The 9949-nt window shown below is 42.2% G+C and overlaps 1 protein-coding gene across 1 annotated transcript; it reads left to right on the forward strand.

The window, feature by feature from the left end:
• Positions 1 to 250: 250 nt before the first annotated feature.
• On the forward strand, positions 251 to 7823 carry DCAF4L1 (DDB1 and CUL4 associated factor 4 like 1). Its single transcript, XM_074396066.1, has one exon. The coding sequence runs from the start codon at positions 1820 to 1822 to the stop codon at positions 3011 to 3013; it is 1194 nt and encodes a 397-aa protein (XP_074252167.1). The 5' UTR covers positions 251 to 1819; the 3' UTR covers positions 3014 to 7823.
• The last annotated feature ends 2126 nt before the right edge of the window (positions 7824 to 9949 follow it).

The following is a 9949-nucleotide window of genomic DNA, read 5'->3' on the forward strand; positions in this document are numbered from 1 at the left end:
TCTCATGTGCTCCCTGTGATCCCAGCTCTGGGGCCTGTAGATTCCGACAGGGTCCATAGTCCAGATTATCACCATATTTCTCTGTAGTCCCTACGAACTCTCCCCAATCCTCCAAAATTCCTGGAAATTCATAATGAAGGAGCAGTCAGCAAGCTTTTTGGCAGAGGAAACATCCAAACGGGGACTGGAGATATCAGTTTCCTCTTCTTCAAGATGCCCCAGACCTTTACTAGTACCATGTAATAGGTACAAATGTCCTGAACAGAACACGAAAAATACCATTAATGAAACAAACTGATAATTTGGACACATTCATAATTTATTTACTTATTTTTCTTTCTTTGTTAGACAAGGTCTTACTGTCTCCCAGCTGGGCTGGAGTGTAGTGGGGCGATCACTATAGCCTCAACCTCCTGGGCCCAGGTGATTTGCCATCCCAGTCTCCTGAGTAGCTGGGACTACAGGTGTGCATAATCCCCGGCTAATTTTTCATGCTTTTTTATAGACAAAGTTTCACCATGCCACCCAGGCTGGTCTCTAACTGTATTTTAAAAATACAGGGTGGGTGCAGTGGCTCAGGCCTATAATCCCAGCACTTTGGGAGGCGGAGGCAGACAGATTACTTGAGCTCAAGAGTTCCAGACCAGCAGGCTGGGTGCGGTGGCTCAGGCCTGTAATCCCAGCACTTTGGGAGGCTGAGGCAGGCAGATCACGAGGTCAAGAGATCAAGACCATCCTGGCCAACATGGTGAAACCCCCATCTCTACTAAAAATACAAAAATTAGCTGGGCATGGTAGCGTGTACCTGTAGTTCCAGCTACTCGGGAGGCTGAGGCAGAATTGCTTGAACCCGGGAGGCAAAGGTTCCAGTGAGCCAGATCCCACCACTGCACTCCAGCCTGGTGCCTGGCCACAGAGCAAGACTCTTACCTCAAAAAAAAAAAAAAAAAAGAAAAAAAAAAAAAGAAAAAGAAAAAAGAAAAGAAAAGAAAAAAGAAAAAGAGTTCCAGACCAGCATAGGCAACACAGGGAGACCCCCACCTCTGCAAAAAGCCGGCATGGTGTCATGACCCTGTAGTCCCAGCTAAATAGGGCTGAGGTAGGAGAATCGCTTGAGCCCAGAAGTTCCAGGCTGCAGTGAGCCATGGTCATGCCAGTGCACTACAGCCTGGACAAAAGAGCAAGGCCCTGTCTCAAAAAGAAAAAGGAAAAAATTAACATTAAGAACTTCCTAGGCCGGCACGATGGCTCAACCCTGTAATTCCAGCACTTCGGGAGGCTGAGGCGGGTGGATCACGAGGTCAAGAAATCCAGACCGGGCAGGCGTGGTGGCTCAAGCCTGTAATCCCAGCACTTTGGGAGGCCAAGGCGGGTGGAGATCGAGACCATCCTAGTCAACATGGTGAAACCCCGTCTCTACTAAAAATACAAAAAAATCAGCTGGGCACGGAGGTGTGTGCCTGTAATCCCAGCTACTCAGGAGGCTGAGGCAGAAGAATTGCCTGAACCAGGAGGCGGAGGTTGCGGTGAGCCGAGATCGCGCCATTGCACTCCAGCCTGGGTAACAAGAGCAAAACTCCGTCTCAAAAAAAAAAAAAAAAAAAAAAAAACTTCCTTCATCAAGACACCAAGAGAGTAAGAAAACCCAGAGTAGGAAAAGTGAGTTGTAATACACATCACCAAGAAAGGACTGACCCCGAGAAAACAGAACTTGTAAAAAACTAGCAACACTTCCGCTCGAGCCTGGACGGAACTTCCTGTCGCAGAGAAGAACATCCGGCAGCATTTCCTGTTACGAGTAACCCTCCGGCACGGAGAAATGGAGGCTGAAAGGCTGCGGCTCCTCGAGGAAGAGGCCAAGCAGAAAAAGGTAGCCAGAATGGGATTTAATGCATCTTCCTTGCTCCGTAAAAGCCAGCTAGGTTTCCTTAACGTCACCAGTTATTCCCGTTTAGCCAACGAGCTGCGTGTGAGCTGCATGCAGAGGAAAAAGGTTCAGATTCGGAGCTTGGATCTCTCCTCTTTGGCAAGCGACCGATTTAACTTCATGCTGGCGAATACCAACAGCGACCAGCTCTTCGTAGTGAACCAGGTGGAAGTCGAAGGCTCCAAGTATGGCATCATCAGCTTGCGAACGCTGAAGATCCCTTCGTTCCACGTGTACGTGCTCAGAAACCTCTTCGTCCCCAACCGGAAGGTGAAGTCCCTGTGCTGGGCCTCGCTGAACCAGTTGGACTCTCACGTTCTGCTGTGCTTTGAGGGAATCAGAGAAGCTCCAAGCTGTGCCGTGCTGCTCCCAGCGTCGCGCTTCTTAAATGTCTATTCCAGTAGAGTAAACCAGCCTGGGATGCTCTGCAGTTTCCAGATCCCTGCGGCCTGGTCCTGTGCTTGGTCCCTGAACTTCCAGGCATATCACTACTTCAGTGCCGGCGTGTCTCAGCAGGTCCTGTTGACCAACGTGGCGACGGGACACCAGCAGTCATTTGGTGCCAGCAGTGATGTCTTGGCCCAGAAGTTTGCCATTACGGCCCCTTTGCTGTTCAATGGCTGTCGCTCCGGGGAGATCTTTGCCATTGATCTGCGTTGTAGAAATCAAGGCAAGGGGTGGAAGGCCACTCGCCTGTTCCATGACTCAGCAGTGACCTCTATGCAAATCCTCCAAGAAGAGCAATGCCTAATGGCGTCGGACATGACTGGAAAGATCAAGCTGTGGGACCTGAGGGCCACTAAATGTATAAGGGAATATGAAGGTCATGTGAATGAGTCCGCCTATCTGCCCCTGCATGTGCATGAGGAAGAGGGAATCGTGGTGGCAGTAGGTCAGGACTGCTACACAAGAATCTGGAGCCTTCATGATGCCCACCTGCTCAGAACCATCCCCTCCCCATACCCCGCCTCCGAGGACGACATTCCCAGCGTGGCCTTCGCATCTCGGCTTGGGGGCATCCGGGGAGCAGCACCAGGGCTGCTCATGGCTGTCCGGCAGGACCTTTATTGTTTCCCCTTCAGCTAATTTTGCAGGTGGCAGCGTGGCCGAATGTGAATTTGACCTAAGGAAGTTGATTATCTTATTACCATTTTTGTGAGAGCATTTTAAGAGACGTGGTGTGTGTAGATCCCATCCATCCAGCTGCCAGGGGTAAGGTTTTAAGAGTTTTATATGGTGACATTTCTATAAAGTTATTTCAGTTAAGCTCTGGATTTAGCTTGAAAGTCCTTCCCGGGCCGGGCGCGGTGGCTCACGCCTGTAATCCCAGCACTTTGGGAGGCCGAGGCGGGTGGATCACGAGGTCAAGAGATCAAGACCATCCTGGCCAACATGGTGAAACCCCGTCTCTACTAAAAATACAAAAAGTTGGCTGGGCATGGTGGCACGTGCCTGTAATCCCAGCTACTCAGGAGGCTGAGGCAGGAGAATTGCCTGAACCCAGGAGGCAGAGGTTGTGGCGAGCCGAGATCGCGCCATTGCACTCCAGCCTGGGTAACAAGAGCGAAACTCCGTCTCAAAAAAAAAAAAAAAAAAAAAAAAGTCCTTCCCATAAAAAAGGTACCTATTGCTTCTTGTTGAATACCTTAGAATAGTTGCCCCTCCCCCCCTTTTTTTAATAATAAAAGACTTCTCTGAGGACTGAAGATTGGCAAAAAACTAAATTAAAGCTGCTGCTTTCACTAGTAACTCTTTAGAGAAGCATAATGATGGAACTGGTAAGACTTTTTGATTAGTCATACTGGGGTCCGAAGCATCTGTGCTTGAGGAAGCCAGTGGGAGAAGAGACAAATGACAGGTCATTTCTTTGAGTCCTTACAGAAATAGTTAAGGCTGGAGTTTGGAATCATTAAATTTGGCTTTCTCAAACTCAATAGCACATCTCCAGAATTCTCCTTTTATTACCTATAGGCATTGGAAGGAAAGATGGATCTTTTTAAATACTAAACAGTCCTTCATGTGCTTTTGTTGAGGCACTTTTCAGAATGTAAGGTACAGCAGCTCTAGTTTCTATTATGGTGACGTGAATTTCAGATTTAAGGACCCCACTATCAAAAGGGCTTTGACGTTTTGTAATCTAGGAGCAGCAGTTTGTGATAGGTTTATTAAAAATGTTAAAGAGCTTGGCCGGGCTCGGTGGCTCAAGCCTGTAATCCCAGCACTTTGGGAGGCTGAGGCGGGTGGATCACGAGGTCAAGAGATTGAGACCATCCTGGTCAACATGGTGAAACCCCGTCTCTACTAAAAATACAAAAAAATTAGCTGGGCATGGTGGCACGTGCCTGTAATCCCAGCTACTCAGGAGGCTGAGGCAGGAGAATTGCCTGAACCCAGGAGGCGGAGGTTGCGGTGAGCCAAGATCGCGCCATTGCACTCCAGCCTGGGCAACAAGAGCGAAACTCCGTCTCAAAAAAAAAAAACAAAAGTTAAAGAGCTTGTTTTTCTACCAAGCAAGGAAGAAAAAAACAAAACGCGTAATAATGTTAGTTGCTACTTCTTAATAGCCAAAGCCTGGAAATGATGTGAATTTCCAAAATGCTAAAATTTGTACTATAATCATGCAATTGGATACTGCATAATAATAGAAAATAAGGCACAATTGCTATGCGAAACAGTATGGATCACTCGCAACATGATGATTGAAATTAGGTAGAAATGAGTACAAACTGTATGATTCAGTTCTAAAGTTCAAAAGCAGTAAAAACTTGTCTGTGGTGATGAAAGGTAGAATAGTAGCTACCTCTGTAGAAGGAAGAAAGGATTTTTCTTTTTCTTTTTAGGATGTTTGAGAAATGACATGGGGAAACTTTAGGTATGCTGAGTTTCTTTATCTTGATAACTTGATACATAATTCATATATCTATATGCTTCACACTTTTATAGTTTACTGTGTATATGTTATTCCTCAAAAATAAAAATAAGAAAGCAATTAGGACACTATTGTAGTTAGTCAGTTAAGGGACAATGATGGCTCTGACCTGCATGTGAGAAGTAGAAATGATTGCATTGGAAGAGCATTTGAAGGTAGTATTATTAGACTTGCTGATGAGAGTAATCTAGAAAGTGAAAATATAGCATGGCAGCTTTTTTGTTAATTTCAGAACTGGTAGATGATGGTGTCCTTTACTGACATGAGGATGAGGAGAAAAAACTTAAGGTGAAAGGAATGATGCTGAGTTTTAGGAATCTACTAACCTCCAATTGGAGAGAGAAAGTATTCTGTAAATCAGGGGTCATGACATGACTGGTAATACAAATTTGGTGACTTCAATAAATATAATTAAAATAGATGGGATAGATGTACTTTATATGATATAGATGGGGTTAATATTGTAATAACTACATATTGATAGAAGATAAGTAGATCAACAGAGAAGGTATGGGAGTGTGGTTAGGCACAGATTTTTGGAATCCTTTAAGTTAGTTTTTGATACTAACTTGATATGTGACATGAGAAATTGTGTAAGCTTTACTTGCTGTTTCTTCAGTGTAAAATGTCTTAGATAATAAAACTAAATCGTAAAGTAGATATAGTATTAAAGGATATATACGTTGTCTTTTTTACATTGTAAGCATTCAAAATAAAAAAAAAATTTAAAATGGGCTGGGTGCGGTGCCTCACACCTGTAATCCCAGCACTTTGGGAGGCTGAGATGGGCGGATCACCTGAGGTTGGGAGTTGAGACCAGCCTGACCAACATGGAGAAACCCCGTCTCTAAAAAAAATTTTTTTTAATTTTAAAAATGAAAAAAATACATTGTAAGCATTCAGTAAGAACTAGTTGCAGACACACACACACACACACATATATATATAAATGTGTGTGTGTGTGTGTGTGTGTGTGTGTGTGTATATATATATATAAAATATATATGCATACATATATATGGCAAGTCCAAAAGCAGCTTTGGCAATTGACGAAAGAAAAAAATGACGGCATAACTTGATCAGCTGTTTATCCTCGCTTGCAAAGAAAACAAATGCAAGCAAATGCAAAAGAGGGAAAAAAAAGAAAAAAGAAAAAACTAATCAGAAAAACACAGACACCTAAAAGATAGGTAGGCAATAGTCTTGAATAGGAGGAAAAGAGATCCAAATGGCTGATAAACATCTGAAAAGGCATCCAACTTCATTTATTGTCAAGGAAATGCAAATTAAAATCACAGTGTCACACCACTTTCACTATAATGGTAAAATAAAATAGCTTAGGTAGAGTGATCTTAGGAATTAAAAAAAGAAGCAAATGTTGGTGCAGTTGTGAGCAAATAGAACTTTCATATACTGTTTAGAATGTATACTGGTACAGGCACTTGGAAAACTTCGTAATTGCTAAAGGTAGAAGTTTGCATACTCTATAACCCAGTAATTTCAGTTAGGATTGTATTCATAAGAAACGCATACCTGTGTCCACCATAATTTGTTAATAACCCTGCTGGAACCTACTTAACTGTTCATCAACAGTAGAATGGATAAATTGTGGGATATTCACACAATAGAATCCTATATAGCAATGAGAATGAACATTAGCAGTACGGATGAATCCTGTAAACCTAATGTTGAAATAAACATTCCAAACACAAAAGAGCACATATTTTACAATTAATGCATGTAAAGTCCCTAAACAGGCAAAATAAATCTATGTACTTAGAAGCAGGATTAATGGTATACTTGTAGGGTAGAAGAGTAGTGACCAGAAGAGAGGATTCTGGGAAGTTAGCAATGCCGGGGTCATGCCAGACCCCTAGTGACTCCAATAGGAATGACACTGTGTCCAAGAGGCCAAAGAAGACATGTGGAGACAGTGAATAAGACTTGGGTTTATTGGGGGAACTTACATATCGGGATGGTTCAGTGGTAGCAGGCTGGACAGAAGAACTACTACTGTTTGTAAAAATCATGCAGTCTATACATCATTTTCATTTAGCACACTCCACCTAGCAACCTCCATTTAACCTGTAGCAAAGGACCTTGATCCCCCTGTATTGCCTGTGTTGTAAGGGATGGGCTAGGGGTTCAGATGTTCATCACAGTTGAGTGAAACTCAGGGTTGGTCACCCCATGAGTCCTTAGTTTGGGACTCTGAACACACATTCATTTTAGATGACAGGGTCATGCTCAGAGTATGCTTGTTATTGCTGTCAGGTACATCTGCTATATCCCGAAATACTGGTTACACAGTTTTTGTTCACTAGTGATAATTCTTAGAGCTGTGCCCTTAATATATGTGTCGTCTTGTGTGTTATACTTAAATAAAAAGTTAAATATTTAAAAACTTAAGACTTTCTCTTGCTGCCCCCACCTGTGGCTTTGGGGAGAGAATCCACTCTTTACAAATGCTACCCTCTCTAAAAGTATTACATTTCCATGCTCTGTCCCAGCTTAATTCCTCTCAGGGATAAAGGTTATCAAACAGGTCAGTCTCTTGCCTCCAGGAATATTTAATAACTCAATTATTCCAGCTGTAATTTGAATATTGTTCACTACCCTGTGAGGAAAAGTGTGTGTGTGTGTGTGTGTGTGTAATTTTTTCTCCACCATACCTGCTGAATTGCAAAAAGAGCTACTGGAGAAGCTAAGAAGAGTTGAATAAGAGAGCTATGATCCAGGTATACGGTTATGACTGGAGAAACATTCTCCTTTTCTTGGATGGAAGTGGCAAAGAGTGAACCTAAGTTTAATGATAGTGGAATACTAAATGGTCATTTGACAAGATAATTGTGACCAAAAGAAAAATCTCATAAGTAATTTCATAGGATGATGTCAGGGGGAAAACCTGTAAGAACAAGATACTCTTTCCTTTTCTCTACAATGCTCACTCAAGCACATAAATTGATTTGGAGTTAGAGGACCTGAGTCCGAGTCCATGTTCTATGACATTCTTGTTAAGTGAACTGTGGAAAAACCTTTGACCTCTCTGAAAAATGGAGATGAGGATTAGCAACCTGGTCAGAAACTGTATCTTTTGCATGTTTGCCTGTACAGGAAAATGTGTCTGTGCAGACCCTTGTTGCTTCTGACCATTGTTGTACAGGAGAGATGGTGTGACCAGATAATTCTTACCCATGTATAAGCCACTTTTGTTTTTTTCTTTTCTTTCTTTTTTTTTTTTTTTTTTTGTACAGATGGGATCTCACTGTGTTGCCTGTTGCCCAGGCAGCTCTTGAACTTATGGGCTCTTGCCTTAGTCTCCCAAAGTGCTGGCATTGCAGGCACAAGCCACCTGGCTATAAGCCATTTTTTCTCTTTCTTTCTCTCTCTCTCTTCCTCTCTCTCCCTCTTCCCTTCTCCTTCCCTTTCCTTTCACTTCCCCCTTCCCCTTTCCCCTTCTCCTCCCCTTTTTCCTTCCCCTTCCCTTTTCCTCTCCTTTTCCTTCCCCTCCCCTTTTCCCTTCCCTTCCCTTTTCCCCCCACCTTTTCCCTTTCCTTCCCCTTTTCCTTTTCCCTCCCCTTTTCCCTTCCCTTCCCTTTCCTTCTTTCCTCTTTTTTTCAAGACAGTCTCTCTTCATTGCCCAGGTTGGAGTGCAGTGGTATAATCTTGGTTGACTGCAACCCCTGCCCTCCAGGTTCAATTGATTCTTGTGCCTCAGCCTCCTGAGTAGCTGGGATTTCAGGTGTGTACCACACTCAGCTAATTTTTGTATTTTTAGAAGAGACAAAGTTTTGCCACATTGGCCGGGCTGGGCCATTTTCTTACTGAAGTGTTCAGGTGGGCAAGCTCTCTCCTCCCCCACTCTTAGAGGCAAGGGAAAAAAATCTCCTAAATGTCAGGACAACAGGTGTTCAAAATTAAATTTGTGTTCTTGGTAAGCCTCATGGTAGAGCCACTTTATTTTGTAATGGATTATCTAAGTCAGTTTTCCAGATAACCAGCCAAGTTTGTCTCATGATCAGAATTATTTTCCCAAAGCTATAGACAGGATGAAACCAAGGAATAGTAGTCAGCCCAGTTGCACAAGCAAATTTCTGAAAGATGTTGGGACTTCTTCAGAGTTAATGGAAAACCTTGTAGGCACTGTGGTTTATGGTAATAATCAAATGATACTTCACTCTTTTCCTACTTCTATTTCTATCTATCTGACCTAATAGTTCCCTATATTTAGGTATCTATTTATATCATGAATCCTCATGAAAGTCAGACAATTTTACACCATGTTGATCACACACAAAATGATACAAAAAAAAATTGGGGAAATTCTTAACCTATATTCCAGAAAAAATAAAAGATAAAAAAAAAACCTCACTCTCATTCTAGTCTTTTGAGAAGACCTCACATTTTTTCTCCAAAGGCAAGTACCCACTGACTTAGACTGGTGCTTAAGAGCTTGTGCCTTGGTTTCTTCATCTATATAACTTATTAAAGGTATTATGAATGAGATAATGCACATAGAGGGCCTGGCAATTAGGCAAAGTCTCTTGGTAAGGATGGGATTGAGAGTCAAAGGAAATTTCCCTATGGAAATTAAAACTGACATTACCTTAAGCTTTAGCACTTGGGGAAGTTTTAAAGATTTTCCAAAAGGATAAGTATATCATGATCTGTAGGTATAAATACCAAGACAGCTTCAGAGTTATTTTAATTCAAGTCTGTTGAGGCTTTATTAGGTGATACAGCATTGTGAGCGTTAAACAACATTAACACACAGAATGATAATTTATTTTGTTCTTCAAACTTATTTGGCAAATCAAGGGTACTGGAGGTTTATAAAAATTAGTGGTATCTAAGTCAAGTTACACTCCAACTATACCAGGAAAAAGAGTAGGAAAATACACACGGTTAAATTTTACTATGCAAACAACATTTGTATTTTACACATCACGCAGGCTGTTACAGACATTGAGAACTCTGCACAAAATGTATTTTTTTTTAAAGTTTCTTTCACAAAAGGGACATTTTCTTCTAAAAATGATTAGAAAATACAGATAAACAAAAATAATCCTATCACAAATTAAAACAGAAGTTGT

This window comes from Saimiri boliviensis, chromosome 3 (genome assembly GCF_048565385.1).
Source record: "Saimiri boliviensis isolate mSaiBol1 chromosome 3, mSaiBol1.pri, whole genome shotgun sequence".
Classification (NCBI taxonomy): Eukaryota; Metazoa; Chordata; class Mammalia; order Primates; family Cebidae; genus Saimiri; species Saimiri boliviensis.

Coding starts and splice junctions, on each gene's coding strand:
- DCAF4L1 (XM_074396066.1), top strand. CDS start 1,820: ATGGAGGCTGAAAGGCTGCGGCTCCTCGAGGAAGAGGCCAAGCAGAAA.